The following is a 20502-nucleotide window of genomic DNA, read 5'->3' as shown; positions in this document are numbered from 1 at the left end:
CAGCCTGGCTGACAGAATAAGAGTCTATCTCAAAAAAAGTAAAATAAAAAATATTCATTGTCTGTGTTAGGCACTGGGCTACACAATAAAGAAAGCCAGTATATAGATGTGACTGAGCTTACCATCTGGGGATGCAAACGTATTTAATAACACAAATTATTAATTGTAATTGTGATAAATTGCCACCAAATGAAAGTTTTGGGATCAGGCAAGTCTCCCCTGAAAAAATGATATTAGAATGATATCTGAGAAATGATTAGAAGATAGCTGGGAAAGACATAGGTAAAGGGTAGTCCAGGCAGGGCCGAGCGCAGTGGCTCACGCCTGTAATCCCAGCAGTTTGGCAGGCCAAGGTTGGCAGATTGCCTGAGCTCAGGAGTTTGAGACCATCCTGGGCAACATGGTGAAACCCCATCTCTACTAAAATACAAAAAATTAGCTGGGTGTGGTGGCACGTACTTGTCATCCCAGCTAGTTGGGAGGCTGAGGCACGAGAATCGCTTGAGCCCCAGAGGCGGAGGTTGCAGTGAGCCAAGATCACGCTACTGCACTCTAGCTTGGGCTGCAGAGTTAGACTCCATCTCAAAACAACAACAACAACAACAACAAAAGTATTCAAGGGAGAAGGAAAGCGGATGCAAGAGTCCTGAAACAGGAAGGGGTTGGGTATCTCCTAGGAACTAGTTGGAGAGCAGGAGTGGGCCACGTGTTATATAAAGATGGGGAGGTAGGTGGTGCAGGCCCTGCAAGACAGGTTGAGGATTTCAGTTTTAATCCTAAGAGTAGTGGGAAGCTAGTGGTATGATCAGATTTGTTTTTGCAAAGATCACTCTGATTTCAATGAATTAGAGGGGGGTGAGATGTAGGAGGATACCAGGAGGAGGCCACAAGAAAAATTTGGAAGGACGGGGAGGCTTTGGGTATAATTTTTGAAGAATTGTTTTGAATATTGGAAAGCCAATGGGAAATGTCAAGAAAGCAGTTGGATAATCAGATTTGGACCTTTCTTTTCTGAGCAAATGTCTACTGCCGTGCTCAACAAAAATATAAAACAAGCCAAATTTTAAATTTTCAAAGAGCCACATTTTAGAAAGTAGAATAAAAGAGGTGAAAGTAATTTTAATAATATATTTTATGTAGCCTAATGTATCCAAAATATTATTTCAACATTTCATCAAAATAAAGAATTGTTGGCTGGGTGCATTGGCTCACGCTTGTAATCCCAGCACTTTGGGAGGCTGAGGCGGGTGGATCACCAAGTCAGGAGTTCAAGACCAGCCTGGCCAACATAGTGAAATCCTGTCTCTACTAAAAACACAAAAAACATTAGCTGGGCGTGGTGGTGGGCACCTGTAGTCCCAGCTACTTGGGAGGCTGAGGCAGGAGAATCACTTGAACCTGGGAGGCAAAGGTTGCAGTGAGCCTAGATCACGCCACTACAGTCCAGCCTGGGTGACACAGCAAGACTCTGTCTCAAAAAAAAAAAAAAAATGTTTTTTTGTTTGTTTGTTTGTTTTTTGAGACAGAGGAGTTTCACTCTGTAGCCCAGGCTGAAGTGCAGTGGTGCGATCTCGGCTTACAACAACTTCCGCCTCCCAGGTTCAAGCAATTCTCCTGCCTCAGCCTCCTGAGTAGCTGGGACTACAGGCACATGCCACAACACCCAGCTAATTTTTGTATTTAGTAGAGATGGGGGTTTCACCATGTTGGCCAGGATGATCTCGATCTCTTGACCTCTTGATCCATCCACCTCGGCCTCCCAGAGTGTTGGGATTACAGGCGTGAGTCACCACCATGCCCAGCCAAAAAAAAATTGTTAATGAGATACATTCTTTTTTCATACTATCTTCAAATTTTAACTTATGGTGTATCTCAATTCCAACTAGTCACATTTCAAGTGCTCAATTGCCAGCTATTTGTTACCCTGGTTAGATAGCACAGGCCTAGATTAAAGCTATGTCTCTGATGGCATTGATTGACTGAAGTCTTAGAAATGGACGAGGTCATCTAGGAAGGGGTTATAAAATGAGAAGAGAGTCAAGGTCCAAGTCCTGAGAATCTCTATCATTTAAAGTAGGGGTCCCCAACCCCCAGGCCATGGACCAGTACAGCAGGAGGTAAGCAGCAGGTGAGCAAGCAAAGCTTCATCTGTATTTACAGTTGCTCCCCATCTCCTACTTTACTGTCTGAGCTCCATCTCCTGTCAGATCAGTGGCAGCATTAGATTCTCATAGGACCGCAAACCCTATTGTAAACTGCACCTATGTAGGATCGGGATTGCGTGCTCCTTGTGAGAATCTAATGCCGGATGATCTGTCACTGTCTCCCATCAACCCCATATGGGACTGTCTAGTTGCAGGAAAACAAGCTCAGGGATCCTATTGATTCTACATTATGGTGAGTTGTATAATTATTTCATTATATGTTACAATGTAATAAAAATAGAAATAAAGTGCACAATAAGTGTAATGCACTTGAATCATCCCGAAACCATTGCCCCCTTCTCTCCACCTCTGGGTCTGTGGAAAAATTGTCCTCCGAGAAACTGGTCCCTGGTGCCATAAAGGTTGGGGATCACTGATTTAAAGGGTGAATAGGGAAGGAATTCCTCCTAAAACATAATGATAATATTATTTAGTGCTTTGCAGTTATAAATCATTTCCACATGCATTTCCATTTTTTCTTCCCATGAATGCTGTGAAGAATGGAAGGTTATCTCCCTTTTGTTTTTTTTTTTGAGACGGAGTTTTGCTCTTGTTGCCCAGGCTGGAGCTCAGTGGTGCGATCTCGGCTCACCACAATCTCTGCCTCCTGGGTTCAAGCGATTCTCCTACCTCAGCCTCCCGAGTAGCTAGGATTATAGGCGTGTGCCACTATGCTCGGCTAATTTTTGTATTTTTAGTAGAGACGGGGTTTCTCCATGTTGGTCAGGCTGGTCTTGAATTCCTGACCTCAGTTGATCCGCCCGCCTCGGCCTCCCGAAGTGCTGGGATTACAGGCGTGAGCCACGGTGCCCAGCCATCCCTGTTTCATTATTTATTTATTTATTTATAAATTATATTTTAGGTTATAGGGTACATGTGCACAATGTGCAGGTTTGTTGCATATGTATACATGTGCCATGTTGGTGTGCTGCACCCATTAACTCATCATTTACATTAGGTGTATCTCCTAATGCTATCCCTCCCTCCTCTCCCGACCCCACCACAGGCCCCGGTGTGTGGTGTTCCCTACCCTGTGTCCAAGTGTTCTCATTGTTCAGTTGCCACCTATGAGTGAGAACATGCGGTGTTTGGTTTTCTGTCCTTGCGATAGTTTGCTCAGAATGATGGTTTCCAGCTTTATCCATGTCCCTACAAAGGACATGAACTCCTCTATTTTATGACTGCATAGTATTCCATGTTGTAAATGTGCCACATTTTCTTAATCCAGTCTATCATTGATGGACATTTGGGTTGGTTCCAAGTCTTTGCTATTGTGAATAGTGCTGCAATAAACATACGTGTGCATGTGTCTTTATAGCAGCATGATTTATAATCCTTTGGCTATATACCCATTAATGGCCATCCCCATTTTATAGATAACAAAATCAAAGCCTTAGATGTTCTCTCACCCAAGGCAGAGGGGGAGCTAAAACTAGAATTCAGTTTTCTGATCCAAAGACTAATGTTCTTTTCATTTGTCTTAATGAGTTTTTCCAAACAACACATCCTATTAACAGAAATTGCATGCAGGATGTTTATTTTGGGAAGTGATTCCAAGGAAACAAGGAAGAAGGGAAAGAGAGGAGCAAATTACCATGTTGGGCAACTGAGGCTTGATCCTCCCAGGGACCCTCTGAAGAGCTGTGGAGAGTGAACTTTAGAATTGTCTGCCCTGGGCATTTATCCCCTGGTTCTCATCACCTGTTGGTCAAGGGTTGCTCCCATCCGGTGTTGAGTCCCTGTCACTTCCAGGTTTGCACGTGTGTCAGAGGGGCCATGTGGGTACCACAGGTGACAACCTAGGCAGCAGGAGAGAAGCTCCTGGGCAAAAATAGAGAGATAAGGAGATACTGCTGGGGCTGGAGTAAAAAGTTGGCCAAGATGTAAAATGGCCACAGGAAGTATCTGAAGTATCATTGCACCTCCTGCTTTTTGTGGAGGTGAGGGTTCTTTGTACACATAATTTTAATACAATAGAGATATATTCATACAGAGACAGTGCTGTGGAAGCCCAGAGAAAGAAGCCGCTAGTTGTGCCTGATTACATGGAGACTTCACAGAGAAGGTAGCCTTGGAGCTGAGTCTTGAGTACTATGGCTTGAATGTTTGATCCCTCCAAAACTCATGTTGAAACTTAATCCCCAGTATAATAGTATTAAGAGGCAGGGCCTTTAAGAGGTAGTGGATCATGAGGGCTCTGACCTTATGAATGGATTAATCCATTCATGGATAAATGGATTGAGTTATCACAAGGGTGGGTTAGTTAGCATTAGGGATCAGCAGCTCAGTATGGTTAGATTGTTGAATATGGGGGCAGGAAGGAGTGGTGGAAGAGGAGGTCCAAGTCTGAACTTAGTATTTCTGGCTTACAAGTGGGCATCTCATCCATTAAACTGCAGTGGTGTTCAAGCTTGGATCCATATTAGAAGCACCTGGGGAGCTTTTCAAAAATATGGCTGGGCCCCATCTCAGGTCAATTAAACCATCTTTGGAGGTTAAAGTTAAATAAAAATTATTCAAAATATTGTAGATCACTGGGCGCGGTGGCCCATGCCTGTAATCCCAGCACTTTGGGAGGCTGAGGCGGGCAAATCACTTGAGGTCAGGAGTTCAAGACCAGCCTGGCCAATATGGTGAAACCCATGTCTTTAGTAAAAATACAAAAATTAGCCGGGCGTGTTGTCAGGTGCCTGTAATCCCAGCTACTCAGGAGGCTGAGGCAGGAGAATCACTTGAACCTAGGAGGCAGAGGTTGCAGTGAGCCGAGATCACACCACTGCACTTCAGCCTGGGCGACAGAGCGAGACTCTGTCTCAAAAAACGAAACAAAATGAAACAAAAAAGCCCAGGGACTGATATGTTTTAAAATCTTCCATGTGATTCTAATGAGTAGTTTTTATTGAAGACCACTGCTTTGAAGGGTTTCATACAAGGAAATGATGCCCAGATTTGTGTTCCCAAGATTCCTTTTGGCTGCAGAGCAGATTAGAGGAGGAGAGACCAGTCAGCATGCTCCTGCCATGGTCTAGGCAAGGCAGGTGAGGCCAGAATTAAGGCATTGTCTGTGGGGTGAGGGGAGGGGATAATGTGAAAGACACTTGGGTTGACCAGATTTTCGTGACAAAATTCCTTTGAGGACCTTTTAAAATTAAGATGGAACAGGTACCTTGGGACAGTAAATGCTGAGAGAAAAACTCCGAATGCCTCCGTTTAAAGACAGTGGTGGCCACAAGCCTCTCTTGGTGCAACTTCATACATAGAAAGACTTTCAGCTGTCCTGTACTCACTTCCTCTTTAATTTGTTATCCCTGTCCTCTTGCAGGGATCATTATTCTGCCTGCCTAGAGTACAACACAACATGGGCCATGGACTCACAGTGCCTTGGATTTGAATCTTCGCTCTGCTCTTAGGGTCACAGGAGTTAACGTCTCTAAGCCTTAGTTTCTCCACTTGTATGATGCAGCTGATGATTCTTCTCTTGTAAGATTACTGTGAGAATTCAGTGAAATAAAGTACATGCAAATGTGAGTGCAGAGCAGAAGGCCTGCCCGCTGCAGACACTCAGTGATTGATAACTCATGTCTTACCATTTTTGCAGCTTACCTGCCTTAGTGACAAATTGACAGTTATCTTTATTTTATTCCCACTGTTCCCCATTTGATTTGCCCTTGTGTAGTCCATTTCAGGTCAGCCCACCCCTGCTGATGATCCAGTCTTGTCATCTTCCTGCCTGACCTAGTTTGGGTTCAGCCCTGCTGGGGAGGTGGTGGCCTCATGCCTGGGCCACATGTGGCATAACACAGCAAGAACTCTTTATTGTTCTGATATGTTTACTTGCCCAGCTACCTAAAAGGTTATAAGCACATTGAGGACAGGGAATGGATTTCATTTGTCTTTGTGTGCATTTTATTTATTCATTGACTCCATTCATCCATTTAACAAATAGTCATTGAACATCAACTCTATTGTAGGCCCTGGCATATATTAGTAAGCAAGATGGGCAAAGTTATTATACCCTTGTTGAACTTATAGTCTAATGAGGGAGATAATCATTAATCAAATAATCATAAAATAAATGTTAAATTACAGCCAGCACAACTGATTTGGATAGTTGCTCCAGAGAAATTTGCTGACTGAATAGAGTAAGCACCTTGAACAGATAAAACTGCTCCCTCCTTGTATGTGAAGAGCCCAGGACCAGCCTGGTAGCCAGGCAATGTCAGTGTGGGAAAGAGACCTCTGTCTCAGAGTTCTCTAGAGATCCTAGTTGCCCACTCTTACCCTCAGAGACTTCTCAGTTTGAACCTCCAGAGTGCAGGGCCTCAGAAGCTACATGTGTTAGCAGGCATCCTGGGGAATTCTCATGCCACTGAAGTCTATGAACCACTGCCTGTGAGACACAATGATAACTTAAAAAAACAAAACAAAACAAAACAAAATATAGCCTTAATGAACTGAAGAGCCATTAGCTGTACCCAAGGCTTCCCCTGGGAAAGCACCTTTGTTCTGGTGGACCTAGGTGGGGAGGTAGCTTTGACGTCTGCTTGGTTCCCCACTTCCTTGTCTACTCATCACTGAACAGTGGCAGTTAGTGATTGTCAGATATTCCTTTTAGCACAAACATTCCACATTTTGGCACACACTGAGTCTCTGTCACACAAGCACCAGACTGACCCAATACCAAACAACTACCCTTCATTGAACGCTGCCTCTTCTGTGAATGCAGGCTTGGGGACCAGACCACTTTGATTTTAATTCCAGATATGCTACTTTCCTAGTTGAGACTTTGGGCAAAAAAATTCTCTCTATGCCTCCCCTTCTGTGTAAAAGCAAGATAGTAATAGTACCTACTTAGAAGATGGTTGTGAGAATTAAATGGAATAATACAAGTGACTTAATTGTCAGAGTGATGAGCACATCAGAGGTCCTCAATGGAGACTACCTGCTTTAATGAAGAGATGTGCTGTGGAAGACCCTTAGCTATTAGTGTGTCGTGGTCACTGAACCAGTACTCTGCAGGATTTCCAACTTCTGTTAAAGGGTAATGACCTTTCTTCATGCATCTGCTTTATAAAAGTGCTGTTCTTAGTTAAAGCATTTGTGATTTTATCTTTTTATGGAGACTTTGGAAAGATTTGCTCTGATTTCCAACCTCAAATACTCTTGGAAAATATTTGTATTCTTTTTACTCTATTGGATTTTAATGTGTGTTTTAAAAAGCAACATCTGCAGATAGATGGTGGTTGCACAATGTGAATATCCTTAATACCATAAACCTGCACTTAAAAATAGTGACATGGTAACTTTTATGTTATGTATGTTTTACAGCAATTTAAAAATAAAATAATAACAGAACTGTGGTTTGTATTAAAGATCTAGTAACTCTAATTAAAGAAAAAGGAAAGGAAGAAAATGGTCTCTAAATGTTTATAGGCCCTGCTAGCATCTCTGCTGTCTGGTTTGTTTATAGAGTACTAGAGTCTTACTCAAAATTATAAACTTTGTATATAAACCCAAGTTCACTGAGACAGACTGATGAGGCTGCTGAAGTTACCATTAAAGCTACAGGAACTTTTAAGAAAGTTTTTGAAGACACACTGCGTCTGAAGGGACCATGAGAAGTTAATGATCACACTTGTCTGTGTTACCAGATGTCTTAGTCTGTTTTGTGTGGCTGTAACAGAATGCGACAAACTTGGTAATTTATCAATATAAAGAACAGAAATTAATTGTCTCACAGTTCTGGAGGCCATGAAGCCCAAGATCAAGGTGCTGGCAGGCTTGGTGTCTGGTAAGGGCCTGGTCTCTGCTTCCAAGATGATGCCTTGAACTCTGCATCCTCTGGAGGGAGGAATGCTGTTCCTCACATGGCAAAAGAGTAGGAGATAGCAAACTCACTCCCCAAACCTCATTTAACTGTGGCATTAATCCATTTAAGAGGGCAGAGCGCTTGAATACCTAAATACCTCCCACTAGGGCTCACCTCCTGATGCTGATGCATTGGTGATGAAGTTTTCAACACATGAGTTTTGGAGGGGAAAACAGTCAAACCATAGCATCTGTCTTATGGGCTTTTTGGGGAAGGTGTAGGACAACTCCAATGGTACTACTTTATATTAGACAATGAAAATTAAACTCTTTTAGGGCTGGAAGGAATTTAGGAACCATCCAGTTCCAACCCCCTCATTTATCCATTTGATTCAATAATTATCTGTTGAATTCTTTCTTTGTGCCTAATGTATAGTAGGATATACCGTCATGGATGCTGTATATACTGTGGTAAACAAAGTAGACCTGCCCTCATGTAGCTTACAAGCTAATAAGAAAGATAGATATTAATCAAATAGCTGCATAAATTATACCATGTAACCAGTACTGTCTTTAGAGGGAAAATACAGGCATTCTGATCAGGAGGGTAGGATCTAAACTCAGGAGGTCAGAGAAGGCTGAGATGTCAAATGAAGGGCTTTCTGGGTAAAGGCCCTGGAGCAGAAGCCATGAGACCTATGGGCAACTGCAAGCAGGCCAGTTCCACCATTTTCTGAATGAGAAGAGGGTGAAATATTCTACTTCTGTGGAGCCAGGAAGCAGGCTGACTGATGCTCTAGTTTCTCTTTCTTTCTGCTTCTAAAGAGACTTACCCAGAAGCCTGGAACTATATGACATTTGTGTAGGTAGAATTGTTTCCATCCTAAGGAGAGATCTGCCCTACTTCTATGTGGCCTCCAGTCTCAGTGAGCTTAGGGTCTGTTGCGCCTACATTTCCAGGTCTTCACCAAGGCCCCTGCATTGGTGTTTCTATGAACCAAGCAAGGTCACTTCTACTGTTCCTCTTTCTGGACCACCACTTCTGTTCATGCAACCTAGCTCATGAAGATCATAACCGACCTTCATTCGGTTATGATCTTCGTGAGCTAGGTTGATCATGCATTATGTGCATAATCAAAAGCCAGCTTAGAACAAAATTGTATGCACAGTAAAATTACAACTGTATAAAAATAATATACAACTTTAAAAATTTTAAAATTTAAATTATTTTTAGACTCATGGGGCACATGCACAGATTTGTTTCATGGGTATATTGCATGATGCTGAGGTTTGGGCTTCTAATGATCCTGTCACCCAAGTAGTGAACATAGAACCTGATAGGTAGTTTTTCAACCTTTGACCTCCTCCCTACCTCCCCTCTTTCGGAATCCCCAATGTTTATTGTTCCCGTCTTTGTGTTCATGTGTAACCAACGTTTAGCTTCCACTTATAAGAATATACAGTATTTGGTTTTCTGTTCCTGTGTTAATTCGCCTAGGGTAATGGCCTCCAGCTGCATTTATGTTGCTGCAAAGGACATGATTTCATTCTTTTTTATGGCTGTATAGTATTCCATGGTGCATATGTACCATGTTTCCTTTATACAATTCATCATTGATGGACTCCTGAGTTGATTCCATGTCTTTGCTATTATGAATAGTACCATGATAAATTTACAAGTGCAAGTGTCTTTTTGGTAGAATAATTTGTTTTCCTTTGGGTATATACCTAGTAATGGAATTGCTGGGTCAAATGGCAATTCTATTTTTAGTTCTTTGAGAAATCTCTAACCTTCTTTTCACAGGGCTGAATAAATTTGCATTCCCACCAACAGTGTGTAAGCATTCCCTTGTATGCACAATCTTGCCAGCATCTGTTATTTTCTAACTTCTTAATAGCCATTCTGACTGGTACAAAATGGTATCTCATTGTGGTTTTAACATTCATGTCTCTGATGACCAGTGATGATGAACATTTTTTCAAAAGTGTATTGGTCACTTGTATGTCTTCTCTTGAGAAGTGTTTATTTATGTCTTTGGCCCACTTTTTAATGGGGTTATTTATTTTTTTCTTGTTGAGTTGTTTGAGTTCCTTATAGATTCTGAATATTAGTCCTTTGTTGGATACACAGTTGGAAAATATTTTTTCCCATTCTGTAGGTTGTGTGTTTACTCTGTCACTGGTTTCTTTTGCTGTGCAGAAGCTCTTTAGTTTAATTAGGTCCCAATTGTCAATTTTTGTTTTCACTGCATTTGCTTTTGAGGACTTAGTCATAAATTCTTTACTGAGGCCAATGTCTGGAAGGGTATTTCCTATGTTTTCTTTTATGACTTTTATAGTTTGAGGGTTTTACACTTATGTGTTTATTCCACCTTGAGTTAATTTTTGTATATGGTTAGACGTAGGGGTCTAGTTTCATACTTCTGTATATGGTTAGCCAATTTTCCCACCACAATTTTTTAAATAGGGAGTCCTTTTCCCATTGTTTATTTTTGTCAGCTTTGTCAAAGATCAGTTAGTTTTAAGTGTGTGGCTTTATTTCAGGGTCTCTCTTCTGTTCCATTGATCTATGTATCTATTTCTGTACTAATATCATGCTGTTTTAGTTATCATAGCTTTGTGGTTTAAAGTTAGGTTATGTGATGCCTCTGGCTTTATCCTTTTTGCTTAGGATTGCCTTGGCTATTTGGGCTCTTTTTTGGTTCTATATGAAGTTTAGAATAGTTTTTTTTTCTAATTCTACAATTTCTTTGGGCAATACTATGCATTCAAAAAAGACTTGGAAGGAAATAAATAAAAATAAAAGTGATATCTAATTGGTAGAATCTTAAACATCTTTTTTATACTTCATTTTATGAGTGATATTTAAGAAACTTTTAGTACTCTTAAAATAGAAAATAATATTGAAATAATCCTGAGGGAGTGTCAGATCTCTTCCTTACCACCCAAATCTTGCTGTTTTCTTTAAAGGATATACTCATAGGGACTTTTGGAAATATTTAAATATGAGCTACAGAGAAATGTTGGGTTTCTCCACTGCTAGACTTTGAGACATTCACTAGCTAATGGGCTTGTGAGCCTAGGAGGCAGAGAGAACATGAACATTCTCCAAACTTCTGGGAAGCTTTATTTACTGAAGCCCTTGTAGGCCTCGTACTCTCTGGAACATGCATTGGAAAATGCTAGTGTGGTGGAAAGAGAACAAAACGTTGTGGCTACCTGGGCCCTGATGGACATTGTAACAAAGAAAGGCAAACTCCCCAAATGCTCAAATTGAACTTTCAGTCAAGCTTTATCTGTCTCTCAAGCAGCAAACAATGCCAGTTTTTTATTCTGCAAGCCATTTCAGAAGACAAAATGTTTAGCACAGTTGCACAGGTTAGCGTGCTAGTGTACTGTGTACACAAGATGAAATGTCCTCAATTTCTGCATTAAAATATGCTTTACCCCCTTCTCAAACACTTATCAAATGTGACGTAGTAAAAGCTTTTGTTTCTCAACTACCTCACTGTGTAAGGCCTTAGAGAAAACAAGCTGACAAAAGCAAGCCTGGTTCTTTGGCTCTATGGGAAGAATGACTTTCATATCAACAATGTTAGAATAAAATGTCCTGATCCCAGATAAAGGCTGCTTGCTGCTTATACCTTGCCAGTGTTTGTCATATGCTGCTGTGGTTGGAACATTTTCTGGCAGGAAGCAATCAGGGGCCCTGTTAGGGAACAACAGAATTTTCTGCCATGTAATTCCTGAGCCTTTTTCTCCACTCTGGGAGGTTTCTCACGGGTCCAGTGGCCCCAGACCTCAGTCAGTGTTCCTCTCTGCCCACAGTGGCCACCACCTAAGCCATTTCTTGGATTCCTTTCACTGCAGGCCTAGCTGTAGAGGAGTCTGTCCAGCTTGCTTCCTTGCTGTGCCCAAAGCTTACAGGCCCTTTTCTTTCTAAAGGCATAATGCTAATTACTGGAGGGAATCCCCACTGTGTGTAACTAGGAAGAGAACACTGTGGAGGTGATGGCAGGTCAAGGGTCCTCACAAGGTCTGCACGGTGATACTCCCTGGTCTAGTGAAATGGAATAGGGTTTGACACTCAATAGGCTCTACTTTTAGCTTTTCCCAGTGGTCCAGGGAGGTCTCTTAAACCTATTTCTTGTCTCTTTTCTCCCTGGAGTCTCTTAGATTCATAGCAGGTGATATATATACCTGTTGCCACCTACATTTTCAGGTCTTCACTGGGGCCCACACATTGGTGTCTCCACGAACCAAACAAGGTCATTTCTACTGTTCCTCTTTCCAGACCACTGCTTCTGTTCATACAACCTAACTTATATATGTAGGGAGATTCACATATACACACCACACACACACACACACACACGGCTAAATTAAGCATTTTTAAAGTGGCAGACCACATTTTGAGGTCCGCAGCTTAAATAAGCAGCCATGTGACAAGAGTCATTGGCTCACATTTCAGAAGCGTCTCCTGTTTCTCTTCCTTTTGCTTCCCCATTTACTTCCCTCTATGTTTCTTCTCTAAGGAAGATTAAAAAGCACATGTGCCATCATGCTCTTCTCCCAAGTTCATGTCAGATGTCATTACTCAATCATGGCATTTTTTAATCCTGAATAAGCTCAGGGATGTAACCAAAGATGACTATCAGTTTATTAAAATGGGCATTGAGCAGTTTACTCCTGGGTAAATACCCCCAAAGAAATGAGAACTTATTTCAACAAAATGAAATGCACATGAATGTTTCTGGTGGCTGTATTTCCAGTAGCCCCAAACTGGAAATAATCCGAATGTCCATCAACAGTTGAATGGATAAAAATATAGTATATCCATATAATGAAATACTCTGCAGTGATGGAAAAGATGATCTACTGATACACACAGTTTGAGTTCATCTTACATAATGTAAAGTGAAAGAAGTTAGACATAAAGGAGGCATACTATGTGAGTTCATGCATCGCAGTTCAGAAACAGGCAGAACTCATACATGATGGGAGAAGTTAAGACAGTGGTAACTGACTGAGAAGGGCACCGGGAAGCCTTGTGAGGGTTAGAATGTGTTTTGTATCTTGATCTGGGCGGTGGTTATACGGATGTGCACATATACAAAAATTTATTGAGGTGTATGCCTAATATTTGCACACTTCACTGTAGCTACCCCTCATTTCATGTCCTTAAAAGGGGGCACCAATTTGAAAATTATTGCCCAGCCCTTGCTTCTGTGTTTCTAGATATAAAGTCTTGAGTCTGACTTTGATTCAAGTCCAGGCTCTGTCACCTATCAGCTGTGTATCTTGAGGAAATTACTGAACCTCTTCATACTTTAGTTTCTCACCTATATAGAAGGGGTAAAAATAGTACCTGCTCTATAGCACTGTTCTGAGAGTTTAGTTGGATAGTTCATACAGGTTGATTCATACAATACCTGCCTGGTACATTTAGTGCACTCGTGAAATATGACATGGTGACTTGTTCTTTCTCTTCTGATCATCTAGTTCTTTCTCCTGCTGTCATCTATCCTTCTTTTCTGCTGACTTTCTTTCCTCCTTTTTTCTTCTTTTCATCTCCCCCTACTCGTAAAGCCAAAAACATGAAGTTTAAGTACATATATTTTAAAATATATTAAATACAATTTTACAGTTGTATTCATAATTTAAAAGTGAGTGCATTTACTGTTTTTTACATCTCTCCTTAAAACAAACTCTGCATTTATTGAACTAAAATTAGATGAAGATATTTATTATGTCTTACTGGCACTCAATGGAGTAACTCAGTGGTTCCCAAACTTACCTGCACATTAGAATCATGTGGGACCTTATAAAAATTTCAAAGCCCAGGACACATACCAGATCAATTAGATCACAATATCTGGGTCTAGGACACAAGCATCAGTAGCCACTGAAGCTTTCCAGGTGATTCCCGTATGATTCCAATGTGTAGACAAATTTGGGGACTATAGATTAATGGCTTTCTATTCCTTCCACAGTGTCTCAGCTACTTCAGCATGTGGTTCTGAATCTTGGCTGCACATGAGAATCACCTAAGAAGCTTCTAAACAATACTGCTTCTTGGGCCCTGTTCTGCATAAGGTCTGAATATTTCTAACATGCAACCAGCATGAAAAGCCCCATTCTAGCAGGGTTGGTATCCTGGTAGATTTTGTGATCGGAGTGACTCCAGTGCCATCTCCTCAATGTTCCTCTCAAATGCTTTCTCCTCATGTTTTTGAAAATTCCAGTCCTTTCTCTTGCAAGCCTAATATGGAGATGAGTGATGTGATACTGATAAGTTTTTGGTCTGTTTTGCTTTCAGTATGGGATTGTGCTGGATGCGGGTTCTTCTCACACAAGTTTATACATCTATAAGTGGCCAGCAGAAAAGGAGAATGACACAGGGGTGGTGCATCAAGTAGAAGAATGCAGGGTTAAAGGTAAGATGAAGACCAAGGGAAGGGGAGGCCGACAGTGGGGCATAAGAACATGAGAGGTGTATGGCCAGTAGAACAGAAGAGAAAAAGGAGCCCCAAGCATAGGAAGCCAAGTGAAGAACACAGTGCAGCTGCTGTTATGTTATCGTTACATAAATCATATTGAAATCAGTCCTTAATGATCAAACCCTAAGAATAAACACACATAAATATAATTAATAGTAGCTCCCATCAACAGAACACTTCTGCATGCTATGTACTTAGTACTGAACATGTGTTACTTCATGTATTATTATACTAATTTTTGAAAAATGGGGCACTGAGGTTGACAGAGGTTATACCACTTGTTTGTTACTCAAGCTAGTAAGTGATGGGGCTGCGGTTCAAACCAAGTTCTGCCTAACTTCAAGTCTACATCTTAGCCAGTGCTTCTCAAACTTGAAACTGCTTGAGCTTGTCAAAAACACAGATGATGGGCCCCATCCCCTAGAGTTTCTGAGTCAGCAGATCTGGAATGAGGCCTGCGAATTTGTATTTCTAAGAAGTTCCTAGGTGATGCCGATCCGGCTGGTTCAGATATTGCTCTCTTAATCTTTATACCCTGATCTACAGCTTGGAAGACATTTTTCAAAGCTTTCAGCCTCTGTTTAGGGAGGAAAGACCAAATTATAGGTTCTTAGGGCTGGGAAAAGGAACTTACAGATCGTTTAAATTTTGTTTCACAGAGAAGGAAACAAAAACCTGGAGGATTAGTGCCTTGAAAGTAGCAACAGAATTGAGACAAGAATCTAGGTTCCCTAATTACACTCTAGGCTTCCTGCTACTCTGAGCTGCTGGATTATATATCAATAATTTTTTTCTTTTAAGGTCATAATATAAGTTAGAGTGGTTGACATTCCGCTTTCACTCCCTTTACCCAGTACCCCCCCCATGCACCATTGTACCACAATCTCTCTGACTTTTCTCTCTCTTAGCCTTTTGAGCTGGGAACCCACTGTTTATTTTTAGTCAGACCGATAGCCTACATCCTAGAAGATAATTGATTTTTAGTTTGATAGGCTATGGAATCCACTAATTTTCATAGTTTATCAAGAAAGTAGTAGAGAGGAGATATTTCCAAGAGAGCAAGTCATTCTACCCAGTAGCCCATCAGTACTGAGACTTTGGCTCCATCAATACTGAGACAGTACTTCTAGCCTTTCTTAAAGCCCAAATCCCTCATTTTATTGGCTTTTATTTAACCCACTGCCTTCCATTTTTAAAAGTTATTTTAAGGGCCGGGCATGGTGGCTCATGCCTATAATCCCAGCACTTTGGGAGGCTGAGGTGGGCAGATCAGAAGGTCAGGAGATGGAGACCATCCTGGCTAACAGGGTAAAACCCTGTATCTACTAAAAATACAAAAAAATTAGCTGGGCATGGTGGTGCGTGGCCAGTAGTCCCAGCTACTAAGGAGGCTGAGGCAGGAGAATCGCTTGAACCTGGGAGGCAGAGGTAGCAGTGAGCCGAGATTGCGCCACTACACTCCAGCCTGGGCAACAGAGCAAGACTCCGACTCAAAAAAAAAAAAAAAATCTAGAAGATACCTTTCTTCTGAGACTTAACCCATGAGCGTTTGGCCTAACAAATGCAGGATTTTTCCCTCTCAAAAGAGAGAGTTCTCTAGTTAATCAAATATTGAACACAAATTTTCTGAATCAGAACAATTAGCTGGTAACTTAGAGCTGATTTTCTCATGGTTATTAGGCTGTTTGAAAACCTGTGAATGATCTGGATAACTTATTTAAATAATTATCTTTAAAGCAATTACTCTGCTATGAAGCACTGATAGTGTAGATGTTTATCTTAATGTGAGATGAAAGTGTTGTTATAACTTCAAAAATCTTAAGGAATCTTGGCTCTAATCCTCCATAGCAACAGTCAGTTTTGCTCTCAAACTGGAAAAACAGTTTTGCTAGGGAGGCAGGATATCAGACTGGAAAAGTCACCGAGGAGATGTAGATTCTGTTTCTCTTTCTTGTAATAGGAAGCAGCTCCACCTCAGAAACTTTAAGGTGCTGGCCAGGATCAGATAGCTAGTTAGTAGCAGCTTTCATCTTTTCAGTAAAAGCCAATTTGTCTGCTGCTTAATTTTTATTCTAAGTGTCATCTTTAGGTCTTTTAGGAACTAGTGTCATTAATTACAATGTTGTGGAGGAAATATCAAAAAGCAGCTAATGGAGTAGCTATCTATAAGATTCCTATTAAAGTCTGAGAACGTTATGCAATTGAATATGAAATTGCGCCATCCAGTGGCAGAATTATTGAACACTGGCCAGACCCAACTTAAAGTTTGGAAATTAAATCCTCTCAAGGCTAGGTCCAGTGAATTACCCTCTAAGTACAATAACCTAATGTATAGTACATCAGGAAATTGTTTTCTTGTATTTTTTTCAAAACACCATATTTTGATCTACTACTGTTAAGGTATGTTTTATAATTTTTTTTAAAAGATTGTTATCTTCTACATCTTTTCCTAGGTCCTGGAATCTCAAAATATGTTCAGAAAGTAAATGAAATAGGCATTTACCTGACTGATTGCATGGAAAGAGCTAGGGAAGTGATTCCAAGGTCCCAGCACCAAGAGACACCTGTTTACCTGGGAGCCACGGCAGGCATGCGGTTGCTCAGGTATAGCAGCATGTAGGGACCAAGAGTATCTGGGAGTTAGGCGTGGCAGTGAAAGAGCCTCTGAAGTTATGGGAGAGGGCCACACTCCCTAATACCCCAAGTTCTACACACCCAAGTCCATACCTAAGAAAGGAAATTTCAGTAAGTGAATAAAATGTCCAAACTCTTAGCATATATAGGGATAGGATTTTATGTATGTTTAAAAAAAAAAAAAAAAAAGCCCCCTTGTGCATCTCCCTATGGGGAATTCAAGAGGGATGGGGCACAGGGAGAGAAAGACTAGGCCCGTATACTCTGGGGTTTGGGGCTACAGACTTAGCTACTCAATATCTAGGAGGAAGAGGATAAGAGGAGACTCATAGACATCCCATGTCATAAATATTCACAACTAGCACATCTTTATATCACTTGATACCTGTGTGAATTATTTGTTCACTTGTTCATTCATTCAGCATGTAAAGCCTGCTTTATCCAGAATATGAAAACTCAACCCTCAAGGAAATCAGTTTCAATGCAGGGTGATCAGTGTTTTAATAGAGAAGTGCTCAGAGCTGCTATGGGAGCACATTTGGCCCTGCCCAGGGTGAGAGGAGGTCAGGAAAACTTAGAGGAAGGGATGCCTGAACTGAATCATGAAAAATGAGTTTGAGGATCGGGGAATGGCTTTATCAGCAGAGCAGACAGCATGCATTCAGTAACTGATGTTTATTCAGCTCCTATTATATGTCCGGCACTGTTCTAAGTACTTAGGATACAACAGTGAACAGGACAAAGTCTCTGACTTCATGGAGCTTGTGTTCTACCAGATGTGCAAAGGTAGGGAAGTGTGAGACGCATATTCAGAGGACTGTAAGTAGTCCTGCCTAGATAGAAGTGAGTAGTGTAAAATAATAATGATGATAATAGTAGCAGCTCATATTTATTGAGCCCTTCCTATGTTCTTAGCACTGCGCTAAGCACTTAATTGAACCGTCATAACAACTCTATGAAATTAATTATTGTTAACAAGATACAGAAGCTGTGGCTTACAAATGTGAAGTAACTCACCCAAGGTCACACACCTGGGAAGTGGTGGAGCCAGGATTCTGAGTGGGATTCTGAAAAGGAAGGGTCCAGGTCACAAAGTGCCCCATGGGCCATGCTAGGAAGTTTGGAGTTTATCTTAGAGAAAGTAGGAAGCCATTAAAAGACACTACACAACTCGTGACACTGGTAGAGAAGATAGATTGGAGGGGAGAAAAGCTGGGGATAAAAGGAAGGCAGTTAGCAGGTGTGGAAGCCATTTAGATGAGAGATGACAGGGGCCTAACGCCAGCTAGAAGGTAGCATCCTCTCGCTCAGAGACTCCCAGTGTTGCGTAGCCTAGATCTTGGAAGCAATTACATCCCATCTTCATTAAGACAACCCTGGAAGATTCCTTCTTCAGGTCTCAAAGTCTCAAACAGACCCAAGAACTGAGTTACAATATGGGGAAGATTTTTCCCAGGCTGGCAGCAGAGGAGTTTGGATGTCTATTCCAGGTCATTTGCCACCTGGTTTCTACTAGAACCCTAATTAAAAACCTGGAGCAGAGTCTGGCCATGTAACCAGCTACGAGCCACCCACAGTAGCTAATACAGCACACAGCAGCTTCAGGTATGGTCATCAAACCATACCCAGCTATCACCACTACGGTAATTGTAAGAGCCTTTAATAACTTTTTGAGCCAGGGAACTTCAGAACAAAAATGGTATTTTTAAGGAAAACCAACCTATGAAAGGATTGGAAGGATGTGGATTTGGAGAGAGATAAACAAAAGATTAATTCTGCCTCATCCAAAAGAAGGGTTCCTTGGACAGACATATGCGAAGATCCCCATCTCTCCATTTATTCCAGTGTATTATGATTCACTTCTTAGTAGCAGTGTGTGGATGCTATAGCTGAAATGGGTAATGTAATTATTAAAGCAAAAATGATAACCTCAGCTCTTCCTTTGTACAGGATGGAAAGTGAAGAGTTGGCAGACAGGGTTCTGGATGTGGTGGAGAGGAGCCTCAGCAACTACCCCTTTGACTTCCAGGGTGCCAGGATCATTACCGGCCAAGAGGAAGGTGCCTATGGCTGGATTACTATCAACTATCTGCTGGGCAAATTCAGTCAGGTGAATATCTCACAGCATCCATGGAGGTGGCTCTCTGGAGGCCAATGCCATTGCTATCTCAGGCAGTACTTGGGTCACTAGCCAGAATGAATGAATGAATGCTGGATGGATGGATGCATGGATGGATGGATGCATGGATGGATGGATGAATGAATTTACTGTCACATTTGTAAGGGTCACTAGAGGTGTAATTTTCTTACAAGACCTTCTATTGGGAGAATAAGGAAGACATGTGTTTGCCTTAGGGAGGCATAAAGGAAATTAAAAATGTATCATTAAAAATTAGAATAGCTAACATTTGCCTTCTGCAATGTGTCTCGTGCTGTGCTCAGCACTTTTCATGTTTTCTCTGATTTCATCCTTAGAACAGTATGAGGTACTACATCATCCCCATTTTAGAGCCCCATATCGATGTCTAGAGAGGGTAATTATTCTGCCCATGGCTGTACAACTAACAAGTGACTGAGCGAGAATTTGAACTTGAATGTGTCTGGCCTCAGACCTCTTGTTTGTAAACACTAGTTACACTGCTTCTATGTCTGGCAGTCTGAGCTATGTCTTTGAAGCCCCTCTTTTCTTGCTGATAATCTGTTGTAGATCAGGAGCCTCTAGTGAGCTTTGCCTCATCTTTATGCACCTGTTTCTTTGCCTTAGGAAATCCCTGACTCCAATAGATAGTATGAAAAGCAGAGTGTCCAGAGACTTCTAGCACTGGTAACTGTACTGTCTTTCAGAAAACGAGGTGGTTCAGCATAGTCCCGTATGAAACCAATAATCAGGAAACCTTTGGAGCTTTGGACCTTGGGGGAGCCTCTACACAAATCACTTTTGTACCCCAAAACCAGACTACTGAGTCCCCAGATAATGCTCTGCAATTTCGCCTCTATGGCAAGGACTACAATGTCTACACGCATAGCTTCTTGTGCTATGGGAAGGATCAGGCACTCTGGCAGAAACTGGCCAAGGACATTCAGGCAAGTATAACTCAATCCAGACCTGCTCTCCTCACATCTGTGCCTCCAGCCCCCACATCCTGTTGTTTTCTCTTTCAAATTCAGTAGTTTGTCTGAACTTGGTTATTGTACTTTCCAAACCTTTTTAGGCAGGATATTGAACTACATCTGGTCGACCCCTATAAATTGTTTCAACCAGACATCACCTCCCATGTTTGTTTACTGCGTTATCTCCATGGACATAATTGAGATCTTCTCTCAGGAAATAATTTCTCACCCTCATGGGGTTGATA

The 20502-nt window shown here is 41.4% G+C and overlaps 1 protein-coding gene across 1 annotated transcript in view; it reads left to right on the top strand.

Moving 5' to 3' along the window:
• The window catches only part of LOC105478478 (protein CC2D2B), a 264293-nt gene that overhangs the window by 59606 nt on the left and 184185 nt on the right, over positions 1-20502 (top strand). Inside the window, 4 exon segments of the mRNA XM_071069392.1 lie at positions 14332-14449; positions 16966-17116; positions 19097-19256; positions 19991-20230. Coding sequence (XP_070925493.1) covers positions 14332-14449; positions 16966-17116; positions 19097-19256; positions 19991-20230 — 669 coding nt within the window.

This window comes from Macaca nemestrina, chromosome 9 (assembly GCF_043159975.1).
Source record: "Macaca nemestrina isolate mMacNem1 chromosome 9, mMacNem.hap1, whole genome shotgun sequence".
Taxonomy (NCBI): domain Eukaryota; kingdom Metazoa; phylum Chordata; class Mammalia; order Primates; family Cercopithecidae; genus Macaca; species Macaca nemestrina.
Note: the sequence above shows the minus strand (reverse complement) of the source record. Positions and strands in the feature narration are given on the sequence as shown.